We start from the raw sequence: 18,718 nt of genomic DNA on the forward strand, positions 1-18,718 counted from the left end.
AAACAGCAATAACAAATCACAGGGTGTTTTGTTTTTGTTGGAAGGAATCTAGTCCACCATCACCACCACTTTCCTAGACAGGAAAGATGTGTACACGCCAAAAGACATATATTGGGTTCCTGTCCTCTTCCTGTTCCTGTTCCTGTCCCTGTCCAGTCTTTTCTTGAAAGCTTTGGAAGGAGATAGGTTGCACTAGTGGATAGTTGCCTTATGTGTAGTATTTCTCTAACTTCATATTGTTAAAACCTATCACTTCATGTCCTATCCTCATGTGAAGCCATGGTTTAGAGTAGTTCTTAAACTTTTTCCTCTCCGCCACTTGCCATCTTCTCCTGCCACACTAGTGTGACTCGCTACACCCTTTGAGAACCACTGGCTTAGAGGAATTGCAGGAATTCCCACAGAGGAGCAAAAGCAAGCTGCTGCTAGCTCCTCTTTATAAACTTTATGCCGCATATATAATTAAGTGCAAGGGTGCCACTACTGTAGCCCAAAATCTAATGTAGGCTAGAATATTATGAAGAGGTACCTGGGGGTGAGCCACAATGGGTCTTACTTCTGAGTAAACATCATGCATAGGATTCCGCCATTAAAATTAGATACGCTAGTTCAGAAAATTCGGAATTAGGTTTTTAACTGTTACTGTTTCCTTGCATCTGTTTACTAAACAGGCACTCATTTAGACAACAGAGCTGCAAGGCATGCTGCTCATTAATATTACTTCTAGGGATGATATTTCAAAAAAGATAAGTTCATGCAAAAGACAAACATACATCACCCCTCTCCTCTTCTCTTTCATGCCCACTATGACGATGTTGATTATGGTGACTGTAGCCAGACCTTCCATTAGAAAATGAATGCACACTGCCTACAGGGGAGAAAACATTTAAAAGATCGTATTGGGAGCAGAAAAAACATGACAAGGTGAAAAAGTAAGTACTCAGCTGTACTCGTTTTGAGGCAACACTATAGGCAATGCAGAATGCCATACTAATTAGTACAAATAATATATTGCACCTTCAAGAAAAAGGCATAACAGTTTATTGGACCACTGGCTGCTAGTGGGTAAGGCAAGCATTTAAGTTTCACAAACTCGTTCTTCAGGTTTGGGAAAAGCAAATTTGGTTTTAAGCAAAGCACTGGGAAACATTAAATAGTTCATGGGAGCTCTGATATCATTGTATGAGAACCTTGCTGGTACATGAGGTAATGGTTGTTGAGCATGCTAAAAGGTAAAGGGACCCCTGACCATTAGGTCCAGTCGTGGCCGACTCTGGGGCTGTGGAGCTCATCTTGCTTTATTGGCTGAGGGAGCTGGCGTACAGCTTCCGGGTCATGTGGCATGACTAAGCTGCTTCTGGTGAACCAGAGCAGTGCACAGGAACGCCGTTTACCTTCCCGCCAGAGCAGTACCTATTTATCTACTTGCACTTTGACGTGCTTTCAAACTGCTGGGTAGGCAGGAGCAGGGACCGAGCAACAGGAGCTCACCCCATTGCGGGGATTTACCTTCCCGCCGGAGCGGTACCTATTTATCTACTTGTACTTTTTGTGTGCTTTCGAACTGCTAGGTTGGCAGGAGGCTGAGCATGCTAGAATAGATTTAATCAGTTACAAAAGCACTTCTTACACCCCATTCATTTAATACATATGTACAACTCAAGGTGGCTGATCTACCTTAGGAAAGGGAAGTGGGAGATATTTGGGACTGACAAGTGAATGGGAAGGATGATACAGAGGGAGTGAGATGGAAGTGGTGTGCTAAGGCGAGGTGATCAGTGAACATACCTGTTGGAAATGCCCCACCGAAGAACATGTTAAAAAGGTCCTCTGGAGTAATATCTGCTTCACATCCCCTGTGGAAGTTAAATCTACCGTTGCCAGGATGGCTGCATGGCTCTTCACTGCCTGTGAGGTCATATTGCTTTCGTTTTTCTGGATTGCTTAACACAGCATATGCATTTCCGATCTCTGAAATGCAGAGTGCAGGGGAAAGAAGCATGGGAGAAAAGAAACATTTTAGATACACAGAGAAGGGAGTGATACATTGTACTTGTATTAATTCACAGGTCAGGCGGGGACCCAGACTGCCTGACTTGCAGTGAGCCACTTTTCCACACTGCACATAGACAACATTGGACATGGTCTCAAACATGTCTGGGGGTTGATGCATGGCACACAGTCTAAAAGGAGTAAGTTGTTGTTGTCAATTCCCCCTCCCCTTTGAAACATGGAAACAAATGTATAGTACAGATACCAGTGTGACTATAGTACTGTGAAATGCTTTGGGATGCCTCATAGGAAGCAACTTATTTATAAATAAAATAAATAACAATGCAAGTAGGTATCACAACAGAAAGTGTGTTCGGTAACATATAAACTTGTGTTCTTTTGGTGCAAGCAGTGCTTGGCCATAGCTGTGCCCAGTTGATTTTTTTATTTAAATACAGTGGAACCTCAGTTTTTTCGCCAACAACCCAGAAAGGAATGTTTCCATTTTTGAATGCACCTCGGACGCCGATCAGCTTCTGAGGCGCATTTCTCCATTTTTCCAAAGGATTTTGCAGACCAGCAATTGCGCCTCGGTTGCTGAGCCTTTTAGAAATTGAACAGTCTTCCAGAACGGATTACATTTGACAACCAAGGTTCCACTGTAGTAAGTGTTCATGTCATATCACAAACTGTTTAAGAATGCTTTTGAAACAACCTACAGGGACCCTGCTCAAGACTGACAAACCCAGCACCCCCTGGGCACATGAAACAAGGTTCCCAGTAGCCTGGATTCCAGCTGATGGTTTGCTTTTACAACCCAATGCCTACCACCTTGTGTATGAGGATCTGAATATACTGAGCTACAACCAAAGGACCATAAATGGGAGGAAAATAACAACCAGTGCTATTTTTGAAAGGTTTGCAATAAGTTACTTCTACAGCAGTTTTTATCCTTCCACTTGCAGAAGTAGATGATCACAGATTTAGTTTCACTGTCACATAAAATGCTCTGGCTACAAGGTGTACAACTTAGTGCAAGGTGTAAAAAGCCATCCTTTTGCAGCTACAAAAGAGCACCTTTGGACCCAACCCATTGTTAAAAGGCTGTGCATTAACACAACCAGTTGGGCAGAAGAGATACACCTGCCCCTGAAATGTTTTCTTTTCTACAAGTGAATTAGAAAATATTACTTTTAAAAGCTTCTGTTGCTCCTGGTGCATGATTTTTGTCCGGATGAAACTTCAGAGCAAGCTTTCGATAAGCTTTCTTCAAGTCTTCGTCACCTGCATCTTTGGACACTCCAAGGACTTCATAGTAATTTTTACACTTTTTTATACTGCAAGAGGTCATTAAACAAAATGATTTCAATTTTAAAACACAACTATTAACTCTTAAAGCACAATTTGAGAAGTTCATTTTCAAACAGCTTCATCTTATGTACAGAAACCACAGTACCAGTATTTTGATTTCCCCCCCCTTTTTTTAGCAGTAATATTACACATACATTGAAAAATCCATGTGTAGAACTATGCATAATGTTGGTAATGTATTTTATTGTAAAGCAATGTTAACAAAGGAATCCCAGATATAATACACACGCATCCAATATTAGTTACCTGAAACCCATTTAAGTGGGCAGCAGTTTTTATTCTTTGCCCTGTTATAACTTTACAGTTCATGATGGCAAAAGCATTATGAGGTCAATGATGTAACCATCAAGAAAGAGGTGGCTTCAAACACCAGAGGCTATAAAGGATAAACTCCAGGGACAAACAGTACAACTATTCTTACGGGGATGGATTAGAAAAAATGATGGCAGTTTCAAGCAAAGCTCTTGTGTCTTCTCCTCAAACCAAAGGACACTTTTATCCTATTGCCATAGAATCCAGCAGCTGACTTGTGAAATTATTACTATTATTGAGGTACAATTATTAAATGTGGCTCAAAGCTATACTCACAATATTTGAACTGCATGTACATTTTTATCTGAAAGTTTGGACAAAAGTGTTAAGAAGCATAGGAGGGAATATTATGGAAAAACCTAGCAGTAGATAGGTTAGCGATTTCTAAAGAAATTAAATCACAAAATTCTTCTGTTAAAACAGATGAGTACTTTGATACATCTACGTATTAACAAGAGGCAAATCATTTTCATGAACTCTTGCTTGTATGAATATCAATCATGCATGACAGATACAGTTCATTATACTGAAGAAAGAATTGGTAAACTTCCATTAGGTAAAATAATTTGTAACATCTCAAAGAAGATCTGAATATTTCTTTAACAAAAAAAGCAAGGAATCTGCATGGAACCTGAAAGGGTAATAAGATTTACAGTGACTGTAGTTCTTCAACAAGGAAAGTGCACTCCTTGGAGTCTCATCTTGGTTCCAGCTCCTCTTTGAAGAGGAATTAAAAGTGCACCAAGGACAACTGGTAAATATTTTGGAGGAACACTGATATAGTGGCTAAATGGTTTTTAAAATTCCACTTTGATTCAGAGCAACACTAATCCAATAAGATAACGTAGTAGTTCCTACTAATAATAGTTACGAAAATGATCAACCCATCAGGTTCCCCCCCCCCAACTTAATGAGATTAAATGCTGTGATAGATATTCCAGAGACACCAGCATTACAATAAGAAAGATCTCCATTTCACTTTTATGCTGCCATTGGTAGTTGTGCAGGTTTTGAAGATGATAGCTCTTTACTAGAAAGCTAAGCCCTTATTTTTTGTTTCAGAAACTTGGAAATGAAATTTTGCCCACATGAGAAGACATTATCACCAGACCTCTTTGGTGCAATAAAGTGAGCAGCCTTCTGTTCAGCTTGCTTAACCCTTATGCAATCAGTAAAGAGTTATTGCATCTTGCACTGCTCCCAGTTGAACCATTCTGTCACCGAGCAACACTCTATTGAAGAACTACAAGCACTCTCTCTTGTGTATAGGATGGGGAAGAAACTAAAATGCTTGTTTATATTTCTGCTATCAACACACATTATTAGATTCTAACCTGGCAAAAATATCCTTAAACTAATCACTTGGAGATTGTTCTGCTCTATAATTGGTTCTCCTGTGCTTCTTAACATTATTGTCCAAACATTCAGGTGATGTACATGCAATCCAAATGTTGTTGGTATAATTCTGTCATATTCAGTGAGGTGCAGAGACTAAGCATGCTGGAAAAGAAGCAGAAAAATCTATGTCAGCCATGAAGCTCACTGGCTATGTGCCAGTCACTATCTCTCAGCTGAACCTACTCCGCAGAATTGTTGTTAAATTAGATTGGGGTTGGGGATAAGAAAAATCTTGTCCATCTCTGTCAGCTTCTTGGAAGAAGGGCGGAATAGAAATTCAATAAATAACAATAAGAATAAAAACCTCAGGATGCAGCAAATGCGTGACTAGACTATTTGCATCATATTTTAGAACGTGGATGGAGAATCTCTGGCCTGCCAGCAATATCTGGCTCCCAGAAGATTCCCATCAGCCACTAGGAACTCTTTTCTTCAGTTTTGCCCCTCCTCCTTGACATTCATGCCAATAGCATATGGGACCCCAGCTAGTCCAGAAGTACAATAGATTGCAAGCTTGGGGGCCAATCCAGATCAGGACCCTGGCATGGACTAAGGGGCCTTTTACCCTTTCCTCCTGCACTGGAAAAGTTATCTCACTTACTTCAATGAGAGATTCAATCAGGAGTTGGGAACCTTTTTTCCCCTCTGTTGAGGGCCACATCCCCTTGGGGCAATCTATTAGGCGTGCATGTTAAAGTGAATAGGACTGAAGCTTGTGGTGGGGGAGCCAAAGTCCAAGGGGGGGGCACCCTCTTGCTTTTGGGCTTGCTCTCCATGGCCCTGCTTTTCTTTCTCCTTATCGCTTGCAAATTGGGTCAAGGAACACATGTTCCTCATAATATAATTGCTGATTGGATTCAGGTTAGAGGTGAAAGAGTCACTAATACATGCACTAAAGGAAAAGAAGTAGGAAAGGACCTATTCACCTACCATGTTAATAGTAGAATTAAATTAAAATACTTCAGTATATGGAACAATTCAACATATTGAAACAGCTGCTGTTTATACAGGCAAAACTTTCTTAGCCATCTCATTTACTGTTTGAAATGATAACAAGCTACATCAGGCTCTAGCTGATATTGACAAAGCATTCAGTCAACATAGCGCTCAAACTATGAGACCTTTCAAAAATTGAATCCATGAGTTTAGCTCTCGCATCAGAACATTTAAGTGACAGCTGTACTGCTCTAAAAGGTTGGCTTAAAACCTTCGTAAAGAGCAGTGTGATGTTCTCAGCTAATATTCTTAAGCTGAACTCACACTGGCAACATCTGAAGAGGTACTTTTTTTACCTAGGCCAGCCTTCCACAACATGGTGCCATCCAGGTCGTTTAGACTACAACTTTGATCAGTTTCAGTCAGCATGGCAAATGTTGTTGTTGTTGGCATCCGTCTGGAGTGTGCCTCTGGGGGTGAAGTCAAATGACTGTGTTAGCCTGGGCAGTGTGTATGAAAGTCCTGGGCTGCCCAGATGACAAGACTCCCCTTTTGGCCTCGCTGATGTGATCCAAAGGAAAGCACAGCAATATGTTTTGCACCAGCTTGGCACCAGGAGTTGCCTGTAGGAGGCTTACAAGATGCCTTAGAGACTCCACTTAGGATTTTCCTAGGGTTTACTCTTCAGCCTTTTCTTCTCCTGAAATTGCAGCATGGCAATTGGTCAGGTATTATTAGAACTGCTGTCCAACCACAGATGGAGGGCACCAGGTTGGGGAACGCTATGCTGTCAGATACACTTGTAATTTATTATCAGTACTATCAACAGGCAATCTGTTTATTTAGGAAAATACCTTTGCACTCCTTCCACTTGATCTTTGGTGTAGGTCTTCCCACTTTCACCTGCAGCAGATGCACTGCTGTCCTTCATGCTGTTGGGTTTGTTCTTATCACTTCCACTTGCTGGTTTTCGACAGTAAGCACCACTCCCGGCAGCACTCCCGTTCTTTGAAATTGCTTCCAGTAACACTACAGAAGAGAAGGAGTGTAAGCTACATAAGCATAGAAGATACTGTTGATAGGCTTACATTTTGAGGACAAATGGGGGAAAGAATCAGATAAAATAATTATGTTCCTAGGCTAATATTTGCAATGAATTCCTATGCAGCAGGTCTAGTCAGAATAAGCACCACTGAGTTCAGTAGAACTTACTTTCAAGTAAGTGTGTATAGGATAGAATTTTAGAGCACAATTTGAACCATCCCACCAACGTCCCAAGGAGTTAAGACAGTGCATATGTGCCTTTCTGCCACCCAGAGATGAGTGCTAATGGAAAGCTATTGTCAGTCGTTCTCCTGCCAGCAATAGCAAGTGCCCCCAAACAAGGCATTGAAGGGCTGTGGCACCAGCAATCCCCGAGCTTCCTTTATGCCAATCTGGAGGTCGCACAATGAAAAGGAAGGAAGAACCGTCTTCCCAAAGTTAGGGAAGCAGTGCTGGATCCACTGCTTCATACACACAGGCCTCCACCTCACATCCCACAGCAAGAAATATCCTTGTCCCCCATATAACAGAAAGAGATTATGCCAAACTAGCTGTTGAATTGTACAGAAGATTGATCAGTTAATTGGTTTATTACTGTGGTTTATTATTCATTTATTATCTTTGTGCTGACACACTGCTATAGACAGCTCAATCACACATCCTCAGAATATATTTTTTTTAAGCACATAAAATAGAGTAGTTAAAAGTGACACAAGACATCTGGATTGATGTCACGAGTGCCATACAAAAGGTGCCTATGCGCTACTATAAGTACCTGCTCAATCATTCCTGCATTTCAGGGGCTGGACTAGATGACCCCCGGGATCCCTTCCAATTCTATGATTCTATGCTGCTACTATTATCACAAAAAGTAAGTTCAGTAGTTCCTTTTGCTAGGAAAAGAATTGTTTTCCTGCATCTCCATACACAGCTTTTAAGGCAAAGAGAACAAGCAATCATTTCACAGTAATTGCTGAGGCCACGCTGTCTGGTTGATTCAGTCCTGCCTGCAAAGTCTTCTATGGAGAATCACACAGCAAAATGTAGCACCCAAAAAGGCTGATTCTGACCCATTTCAGACTGTGTTCTGACATCTAAATTATTAAATCCACAGAAAGGAAAACCAAATTCTCTTGTCAAGAAGGGGCTAAACTTGAGTTATTTCTTCCTGAAAACTGAAACCTATAGTTTAATCAAGATCTTTTTGCTGTAAGAAGCAAAATAGAATAGGATAGAGTTAGATGATACCATCAGGCGATACTATGATGCAACTAAATTACTAAAATAAGAAATATAAGCTGCCACCTTCACAAGGGCCTCCATCCCAGCTTGATGAAATCTTTGACAGTACTGTATTTGAGCAATCAACTGATACACGTCCTAAATTACCCAAGCAATGTAATTTTAAATGTATATGATATTAATATTAGATTAAAAAGACTTTCTTGAATTAGTAAAAATAAGTTTTAAGATTGGAAAATCCTAAGCACACTTATCAGGGAGCATTTCCCACCAAATTCAGTGCAGGTCACTTCTGAGCAAATACGCTTGGGATCTGTAAAATACAGCCATTGTCTTGTAATGGATTAAATCAGAACTGCAAGGAAACAATCCCTTCAACAGCCTTAGAAGAAAACTATTTTCTAATTAATCAAAGTTGTTAAGAAAATGCACATTTTTGAAACTAACAGGACTTCAAACAGAATGAAAAGTCTGTTAGTGTGAAGCATGTGAAGACAAATATTGTAGGTAGGAAATGGGATTACCGACTTGTAGCTTTTCTAGTCCATTCACATTTCTATTAAAATGTCTAAGAACGTTATAATCCTTCTCACTAAGATATGAAGAACTGCATCTGCCAGTTTCTACAAATAAAGCTGCTGTTAAAAGCACAAAAGCAGGCTAGGTTGGTGTTGTTATCCCCAGTCAGTTTGCAATCCCAACAGAAAGGCTGTCCCTCAAGTACCAGGAATGAAATGCTAATATGGCAACTCTTATTATTGCACTCAGAAATAAGGATACAAATTCACTAGAATATTAAAATAATAATTTTTAAATAAGACAAAACATATCCAATTGATTTTTTAAATAATCCACATTAGTATACATACTATTTACATGCAAACTACAATCTATTCTCCTGCTTGTATATGGTTGCTATCATGTTATATAGAACCATGTCAAAGGGCGTGTCTATACAGTCCCATATTCCTGGCTTGATGCTTTCATTTGTAAATAGACTGAAATTATCCCTCAGAACTCTCCACCTCCAAAAACTCTTCAGTACATATGGACATATCATGCCTAAAGGAAACACAAAAAACCAGCCTGGGCTTCTCAAAGCACAAAACAAAAATACCAGCTGTTTAGATGGAAGAACAGATTCTTCTGCTCCCAAAGAAGGCACAAATAAATCAGGAACAAATAGGCCTACAGGTGCTATATAGTCCCTTAACAGGTCCCTCCAGGGAATCAAAGACTGCAAGCAAAATATTTGCTGAAGTCCCATCAGTCTTAAGCATGCAAACTACCTCTGTAAGAAAGAAGTCAAACTAACTGAAACACCACTGGCTTAAAGTGACATCGAAAGTCATTCTTCCTTCCAAGAACAGACTTAAATGAATTAAAATAAATATAAATAAAGTGATACAAGTTTACCTGACATTTTGAGGGCCAACGTCCTGTAAGAAGAGGGTGGCTAACATTTTGCAGCCCCAAAACCACACTGAAGGTTGGTTAGAACTATTTTTAATATTGTGTTTTAATTGCAGTAACCTGCTCTGGGAACTTCGAGTGAAGGGTGTGTGATAAATTTTTATACTATAGTATCATCACCGTCCCCCTCAAGGACTGCATGCCACTGTACACTCACATGCACACACTCACCACACACATAGGTACACTCAGAGAGGCAGGCAGAAACATTCAAGCAGCACACCCCTCCTTTCTGCTGATCAGCCTAGCACTCCAACAGGGAATAAAAGCACTGTCTCTGTTCTTCAGAGATATCAGTCTCTGAAGAGCATCATAGTGCTGGGCTACAAGAGGAACCTCTCCTCCACAGGCTAGTGTTGTGATTGCAAGGAAGCCCCGACTTACTTACAATGATGCCTCTTCTCCCTCTGGCATGGAGCCACTCCTAGAAGGTCTACTCTAAGCACTCCCCTGTTTCCCAAACACTAAGGCCTACTAAAAACTGCATTACGCCAGAGGCAGAAAAGATACCTCCATCTGAAAGAGAGCTGGTGGGCTGCTGCAAGTGCCTTTGTGACACTGGCTCACCATCTCTGCCATATGACACCCCTCATCCAGATATTCAAGCAGATTTCCTTAATTAAGACAAATTCCTTAATTAAAGTTGTCAGGGGCTGCCTCAGGTCTCAGCTCACAAAAGACCAACGCCAAGCTCTTCTTATATACAGGGATGTTTATTGCAGTTCATTATAGATTCCACAACCGAGGCGTGCAGCCCCGTGTCTTTAACGTCAGACGTTTGAAGTCCCCTCTGACTCGCTCCCTCCCCTGCACCAACTTAAGAGGCTTGTGCTAGACCACCTCTTCCTGTCTTTCCTTTTCCGCAGGGTCTTTCTGCCCCCCTGGGTTCCTTCCCTCCTGCTCTCTCCTGAAGCGGATTCCTGAGATGCCTGTTCCCCCCTCCTTCGTGCTTTGGGGCTGGGCTCCTCCTCCGGGCTTTCTTCATTTCCGCGCGCCTCCACATTTGAACTTGGCGCGCGCTCGCTACCCCTGACCTTCCTTTTGACACTGACACTACTCCCTGTACTACTCTCCCCCTCTTCCGGCAGGACGTTCTCCCCAGATCTCCTTCCCCTGTCTCTTTCCTGCTCCGCTCCGTGTGTCACACTGGGAACCCCCCTCTCTTCCCTTCGTTCCTGCTGGGAAGTCGGCCCCGATCTCCCACTCCCGCTCGGGGTTTCCCTGCTGCTTCCCTGCTCCTGGCAGGTCCCCCCTGTGACCCCCCTTGTCCTGACTAGGGGCGCCCCCTCCTGAGAATCCTCCGATTCACTTGAGAGACTCATGGAAGATCTCAAGTCATTGTCCTCCTCTTCCTCACTGTCCTGGGATTCTTCCTCGTCGCTCTCCGTCTCCTCCCTCACCTGTGTCTCTGTCTCTGAACCCCTGACATCCATCCCCCCCTCGAAGCCCCCCCTTCCCCCCTCCCGCTGCTCGGGCGCAGGTTCCGGGGGCTCCGTCGTTGCGGAGGTCGCTGCCGGACACAGGTCGTCGACGTCGATCTCCTCTGCTTCCAGTTCATTGTTTGTGTACTCGAACCCATTGTCCTCTCCCAACATGTTCACGTCCTCCCCTCCCCCTGTTGCCTGGGTGGGGTCTGCTTGCCAAGGACCCACCCGCCACCTCATGCGCCAGTCCTCTTCTGGTTGATCGTCCCACCAGTAAGAAGGGTCGGTGTCCACCCCCGAACACGATCCCCTTGGAGGGCTCGACTCTGGCGTCGTCTCCTCTGCGGAGGAGAACCCTCGGAAGGTGCTGGCGGAAAGTGTGGGCGTAAAAAGCCAATCGTCGAAAAACTGTGCTGGCATGGGCCTGTGTGGGAAAAGGGCATGGAACTCGTCCTTGAGGAGGGGTTCGTCCAAAGCGTAGTCTGGCACCCAACTGTTGGTGCTGGCCGGGGCGCCCTCCCTGGCGAGAAAATATTCTACTCCCTCTTCCCCCCATCTCGAGTCCAGAATCTCTGTGACCTCGTTGACTGGTTCGTCCTTAGGTGACCTCCCCCTCTTGGGCGACTCCCTGCTTGGTTCTGGTGCCGTCCCTGACTCCTGAAATCTGTGTGGGGCCTTGTAGGGGGTGAGCATCGACCTATGAAAGACCGGGTGCATTCTGGAACCCTCGGGGAGGGTCAATCGAAACGCTACGGGATTGATCCTGGCCTCAACTTGGTACGGCCCTAGTTGCCTGTGTCCTAGCTTCTTTTTAGCTAACGACTTGGCCGGCACCGCTTGGGCCGCTAACCATACCCAGTCTCCCACCTGGATGTCTTCCCCCTCCCTCCTGTGTTTGTCGGCCTGCACCTTATAGGCTTGTTTAGCTAGCTCTAAATGTCTCCGTAGCTCGTCGTGCACCTCTTGCAATTCTGCTGCGAAATGGTCGGCTTCCTGTGGCTCCCCCTCCCCCGTCGTTACGAGCCCCGGGAAGGTTCTGGGATGCCTTCCATTGTTAGCAAAGAACGGCGTCACCCCTGTAGACGCGTGCTTCGTGTTGTTGTAGGCAAACTCAGCCATCGGCAGGTAATCCACCCAAGCCGCGGGTCGCTGATTGGCGTAACATCTCAGGTACTGCTGCATGATCGCGTTGACCCTCTCTGCTTGGCCGTTGGTCTGCGGATGTCTCGCCGACGACAGGTTGATTTTGACGTGCAGGATCCCTAGGAGCTTCCGCCAGAAACTGGACACAAACTGGCGCCCCCTGTCAGACAGAATGGACCGTGGCAAGCCATGCACCTTGAACACGTGGTCGATGAACAGTTTGGCTGTCTGCTCCGCTGTCGCCACCTTCGCACAAGGAATGAAATGCGCCATCTTGGTGAACAGGTCTACAACCACAAGCACCGCCGTCTTGCCTCGCGAACTGGGCAGATCAGTGACAAAGTCCAGCGCCACCCTCTCCCACGGTTGCAGTGGCGTTTCCAGTGGTTCCAGCAGTCCCGCTGGCTTCTGGTGCACTGGCTTGGACCTCTGGCACGTGTCACACCTGGCGACGTACTCCGCGACCTCCCCTCGCATCTGGGGCCACCAAAAGTCTCTGGCCACTAATTCTGTCGTCTTTTCCTTGCCGAAGTGGCCAGCGCTGGGTGCGTCGTGCAACTGCTGCAGAACTTTCGCGCGGAGATCGTCTCCCGGAATGTAGAGAGCACCTTTACGGGTCAGCAGGCCGTCGCGTATCTGGAACTCGTCGTCCTTCGCTGTGCCCCTCCGCACCTCTTCCATCTTGGACTGTGCGAATGGATCCGCCTGCAACGCGTGACGCACCGCCTCCAGGTCCACGGCGGCTGAAGCGCACGCCCACGCCTGCGGTGCAAAAATGTGCTTGGCTGCCACCGGTGCCGCTGCCTCGAGATACTGCGGTTTCCTGGAGAGCGCATCTGCTATGACATTGTTGTCGCCTGGGATGTACTCTATCCTGAAATCGAAATCCGCAAAGAACTCTGCCCAGCGTATGTGCCTCTGGCTCTGTAGCTTCGCCGTGCGCCAGTACTCTAGGTTCTTGTGGTCCGTGCGGACCTGCACGGTGTGCTTGGCTCCGATGAGAAAGTGCCTCCACGCCTTGAAAGCTGCGTGGATGGCCAGCAACTCCCTGTCCCAAATGGTGTAGTTCTGCTCCGACTTGCTGAGCTTCCGGGAGTAGAAAGCACAGGGCCTCCAGTTTCCCTGCGGGTCTTCCTGTAAGAGGACGGCCCCCACCGCTCTGTCAGATGCGTCAGTCTCCACCCTCATGGGCCTGCCAGGATTCACGTGTAGCAGCTGTTCTTCGGACGCGAAGAGACTCTTAAGTCTCCTGAAGGACTGCTCCGCTTGGTCCGTCCAGGTGAACTTCTTCTTCTTGGAGCTGAGAGTGTCCGTGATAGCTGCCGTCTCCTTGGCGAAACCCTTGATGAACTTGCGGTAAAAGTTGGCGAAGCCGACGAACCTCTGGACCTCTTTCCGATTTCGCGGGCTCTTCCAGTCCAACACCGCGCGGACCTTGGCACTGTCCATGGCTAGTCCCCTGTCGGACAGCCTATAGCCCAGAAAATCCACCTCCGTCACGTCGAATTGGCACTTCTCCAACTTGGCGTAGAGCCTGTGCTCCCGTAGCCTCTGCAGGACCTCCTTCACGTCGCTCTCGTGAGCCTCCGGCGATTCTGAGAAGATCAGAATGTCGTCGAGGAAACATACGCACTTCTTGTAGAGGAGTCCCGCCAGCACATGATGCATAAAAGCTTGGAAAAAGTGGGAGCCATTTTGGAGACCAAACGGCATAACTCTGTATTCGTAGGTGCCCAACGGCGTGAACATGGCCGTCTTCCACTCATCACCCTCTCGCACACGTATGAGATTGTAAGCTCCGCGGAGATCCAACTTGGTGAAGATCTTCCCTTTCCGCACCGTCGCGAGCAGGTCGTCGATCTTGGGCATGGGAAAGGCCGCGGGCTTTGTTTTTGAGTTTATGAATCTGAAGTCTACGATGAGCCTCTTTTGGGGCGTGTCCTTCTTCTTCACAAAAAACACAGGACTGCCCCCTACAGCCTTCGATTCTCGGATGAATCCCCGCTGCAGATTGTGGTCTATGAATTCCCGGAGCTCCTGCAGCTCCTCCTCGGACATGGAATACAGCTTCACAGGCGGCAGTGTTGTCCCTGGCAAGAGGTCAATAGCGCAATCGTAGGGCCGGTGAGGTGGCAATTGGTCAGCCTCCTTTTCGCAGAAAACCTCCAAAAACCCCTTGTACTTGAGGGGTACTGCTTGCGCCATGCTGAGACGTAGCTGCTGCCCCTCCTCTTGGCCCTCCTCCTCCTGACCGGTCTGGATGCAATGCTGCGCGCAATAGGACGAGCCGAAGGTGAGCTGCCGCTGGTACCACGCCATGGTCGGGCTGTGCCTATCCAGCCAACTCATGCCTAACACTATAGGCGTGTCTGACAGGCGGGTGACGTTGAAACTGATGACTTCTCGGTGATTGCCAATCTGCATCACCATGGGCGGCGTCTGTTGTACCACTTGCCCCCCCAGCAGTTTCCTGCCATCCACTGTGACGACGTTCAATGGCAGCGTGGCTGGCAGAAGCTCTATGCGATGCTGCTTGACGAACTGCACCCCCACGAAGTCTGCGTTGCTCCCACTGTCAATTGTGATGGGGACCTCCAGGGTGCGTCCATTAGGTAGCTGGAGGGTTGCAGTGAGCTGCACTACAGGTTTGGGTGGCAGGGGGTCTGTAGGCTGCAAAAGCGCTGGGGACTGCTCTACTGACTTGCCTGGCTGTGCCCCAACATTGCTGATTCCAGCCAGGCATTGTCGTTTCCCTGAAACAGCTCTCCATGCTGTGCTGCTGCATTTACTGTTGCCAAGGCTGCAGTGTGCTGCCGGAGCCTCTGGGGACACTCTTTCGCCATGTGCGTTGCACAGTCACAGATGTAACACTTTCTGTTCCCTCTAGGAGGCTTCTTCTTGACTGTTCCAGACGCTGGGGCTCCGGCCACTGACTGAGCCTTAGCACTCCCCAGTTCCATAGGCTCCTCCCCTGGCTGCAGCTGAGGGGAGAGACGCGGACGTCCTGGATCTCTGGGAAAGAAAGGAGGCACTCTGGGCGGTGCGTGAAGCTGGCTACCCCCCTCATTGCGCCAAGGGCGTTCTTCCTGGCGCACTCCAATGGCAAGCGCTCGCTGCACCACGTCTGCCAGGGTTTTAGGTCTGTCCCCCCTAGCCAACTCGTCCTTCACAGGGCCAGATAGCCCCTCCCAAAATAAGTCTCTGACAGCCAAAGAATCCTTCTCCCAGCGCAGCACATTCAGCAAGGCGAAGAAGCGAGCATGATACTGACGTACGGAAGCCTTGCCCTGCCTTAAACCATGGATTTGATGGCGTGCCACATCCACATCCACACTAGACTGGAAGCAAGCGTCCATGCATTTGATAAATTCATCAGAGTCCCTTCGAGCAGGACAATCCTCACGCCACAGATTGCGCAACCAAGCCCTCGCTTCCCCATGCAAGTGGGACACAATGAACCCCACTTTCTCTTCCTCATCTTTAAAGTCGTCGCGAAGCAAGTGCAACGCATATTCTACGTCTGCTTTAAAACTGGGGTATTGCTGCAGGTTCCCATCGAAGTGGGCTACCAAGTTGCCCCCTCTTCTGCCCAGTGCTACTCCAGCCGCTTTGGTCCCCGGGAACCCCACCTGGCATGCATGATCCCACCTGGCTTGCAGATCTTGGCACCGCTTTTCTGCCTCTTCCCCCTTCTTCTGGGAGACCACTACCTCAGTGGTAAGCCGGGAGACTGCGTTGCGTAGCTCAGCTATCTGCTGCTCCATACTCAGGGCTGCCAAACTTCGTGAGCTTTGCAAAAAAAAATTTTGCGTAGTTTTGGAGGGGACTTACTGTCAGGGGCTGCCTCAGGTCTCAGCTCACAAAAGACCAACGCCAAGCTCTTCTTATATACAGGGATGTTTATTGCAGTTCATTATAGATTCCACAACCGAGGCGTGCAGCCCCGTGTCTTTAACGTCAGACGTTTGAAGTCCCCTCTGACTCGCTCCCTCCCCTGCACCAACTTAAGAGGCTTGTGCTAGACCACCTCTTCCTGTCTTTCCTTTTCCGCAGGGTCTTTCTGCCCCCCTGGGTTCCTTCCCTCCTGCTCTCTCCTGAAGCGGATTCCTGAGATGCCTGTTCCCCCCTCCTTCGTGCTTTGGGGCTGGGCTCCTCCTCCGGGCTTTCTTCATTTCCGCGCGCCTCCACATTTGAACTTGGCGCGCGCTCGCTACCCCTGACCTTCCTTTTGACACTGACACTACTCCCTGTACTACTCTCCCCCTCTTCCGGCAGGACGTTCTCCCCAGATCTCCTTCCCCTGTCTCTTTCCTGCTCCGCTCCGTGTGTCACACTGGGAACCCCCCTCTCTTCCCTTCGTTCCTGCTGGGAAGTCGGCCCCGATCTCCCACTCCCGCTCGGGGTTTCCCTGCTGCTTCCCTGCTCCTGGCAGGTCCCCCCTGTGACCCCCCTTGTCCTGACTAGGGGCGCCCCCTCCTGAGAATCCTCCGATTCACTTGAGAGACTCATGGAAGATCTCAAGTCATTGTCCTCCTCTTCCTCACTGTCCTGGGATTCTTCCTCGTCGCTCTCCGTCTCCTCCCTCACCTGTGTCTCTGTCTCTGAACCCCTGACAAAAGTGAATTCCTGTGAAACTTACTTAGGAGTAATTCTTTAATACTTACTTTAAACTGAATTTGCAAAAACTAGGTGTGCCTAGGCTTGTTTTGATTATTTGCCAAGGTTGCAGCTCTTATGGCTGGTGAAGACTACAAATTTGGATTTGAAGCAGGGCTATAATAATGTTATATGTGCTGCAAAGATCCAGTTCCACTGCTTACTGCAATTTGCACTACTGCTTTTATATCTACTGAAGTAAACAGCAGTATAAACAAGAGCAACTCCCATGGACTAGCATCAGGCCTTTGGGTTGGCCTAGAACAGGGGATTCAAGTTTACCCCAAAGTTGTTGAGCTTTTTTTTACAAATTTACCCCAGTTGTTGAGCTTTTTAAAAGGATTTTACCCCAGGACATATAGTGCCACATATACAGTGATGCCTTGGGTTACGAGCTTCATTCGGTCCGTTCTTAACCCGAAACCATTCTTAACCTGAAGCGTGCTTTCGCTAGTGAGGTCTCCCGATGCCGCCATCGTGAAATTTTCATCCTGAGGCAAAGTTCTCAACCCAAGGTACTACTTCTGGGTCAGCAGAGTTTGTAACCCAAAGCATTTGTAACCCGCGGTACCACTGTACGTGCCTGGCCTAGAATACAGTAGATGCTTTCAGAAGGGAACGTAAACGCACACCATTCACTTAAATTATTCAGGTAAATCTGCTCTTTTGAGAAATTTAAACTGAACTGCCCACTCCTCAGGTTTTTAATTATAGGGTTCAATTTAAACATGACACTAAGAGTGCAAGAACTTAGACACGCAACATTTCACAACCCTGCAGACCTCTGCTGCTAGGTATGTGACATGCTAACACTGCACACCCAGGTGAGTTGATCTGGCTTATCTGAGATACTGGAGACACAGAATGCTGCAAGGGTTTTACAAAATGTCTGGCAATATGTTTCAGCTGGATCATAGTTGTTGGAGAATCTCTAAATAAAACAGAGCTCAGCTAGGTGTACATTCTATGATGGCGTTTACTGAAGAAATTATCTGCTAAGTCTTATTTGTGCTTTTAAAATATACAGTTCATTACCTTCATCTTTAATATTAGGTCCATGCCAGTTACAAACTTGGATATACTGCTATTCAAAACATGACATCCACAGGAAGTATCATTTGGAAAGCCTTAAGGACAACATTTGATCTATAAAACCCTATGCAGCTCAGGACCACCTCTCCCTGTATGCAATAGCACAGACCCTGTGGTTTTCATCAGAGCTCCTTCTCCATGCACCTTACTTGAGTGAGATACAGAGGGAGCCACGTGAAAACAAGAGGTTTTCAGAAGTGGTCCCCCATACGTGTAATGCTCTCCCCAGGGAAAAGTGCCTGGCACCATCATTGTCAGTTTTTAAGTGCCAGCCCAAAATCTTTTCATTCACTCAGGCTTTTGGCAACAAAGCCGGTCGCTACAGTGGTGCTTATCTTTTAATGGGGTGCATAGGATTTGCCATGACTCTAGTGCAGGGGTCTGCAACCTTTAAGACAAAAAGAGCCACTTGGACCCGTTTCCGAAGAAAAAACAACAACTGGGAGTCGCAAAACCATTGCAACATTTAAAACATATATCTCTGGAGCCGCAATCTGACAGTGGGCGGGAAGGTGACGTCGGGGCGGTGCGTGACTAACGCACGCACCACCCCCATGCGTCGTCACAGCCAGTACAGTGCCCACCACAGTGGGGAGTGTCAGGGTGCACAATGCGCCTCCTCCCCTCACTAGTAT

General features: G+C 46.7%; 1 protein-coding gene across 1 annotated transcript in view; it reads right to left on the reverse strand.

Annotated features, from left to right (window-relative positions):
* Nucleotides 1–18,718, reverse strand: part of DNAJB14 (DnaJ heat shock protein family (Hsp40) member B14) — a 31,836-nt gene that overhangs the window by 6,619 nt on the left and 6,499 nt on the right. The window contains exons 2-5 of the mRNA XM_083459424.1: nucleotides 6,864–7,038; nucleotides 3,184–3,329; nucleotides 1,789–1,971; nucleotides 774–868 (exon numbers count right to left, since the gene is read on the reverse strand). Of these exons, the coding sequence (XP_083315550.1) occupies nucleotides 774–868; nucleotides 1,789–1,971; nucleotides 3,184–3,329; nucleotides 6,864–7,038 (599 nt within the window). The remainder of the gene's footprint in view (nucleotides 1–773; nucleotides 869–1,788; nucleotides 1,972–3,183; nucleotides 3,330–6,863; nucleotides 7,039–18,718) is intronic.

The sequence above is a fragment of the Podarcis liolepis genome, assembly GCF_965112155.1.
Source record: "Podarcis liolepis genome assembly, chromosome: 9".
Taxonomy (NCBI): Eukaryota; Metazoa; Chordata; class Lepidosauria; order Squamata; family Lacertidae; genus Podarcis; species Podarcis liolepis.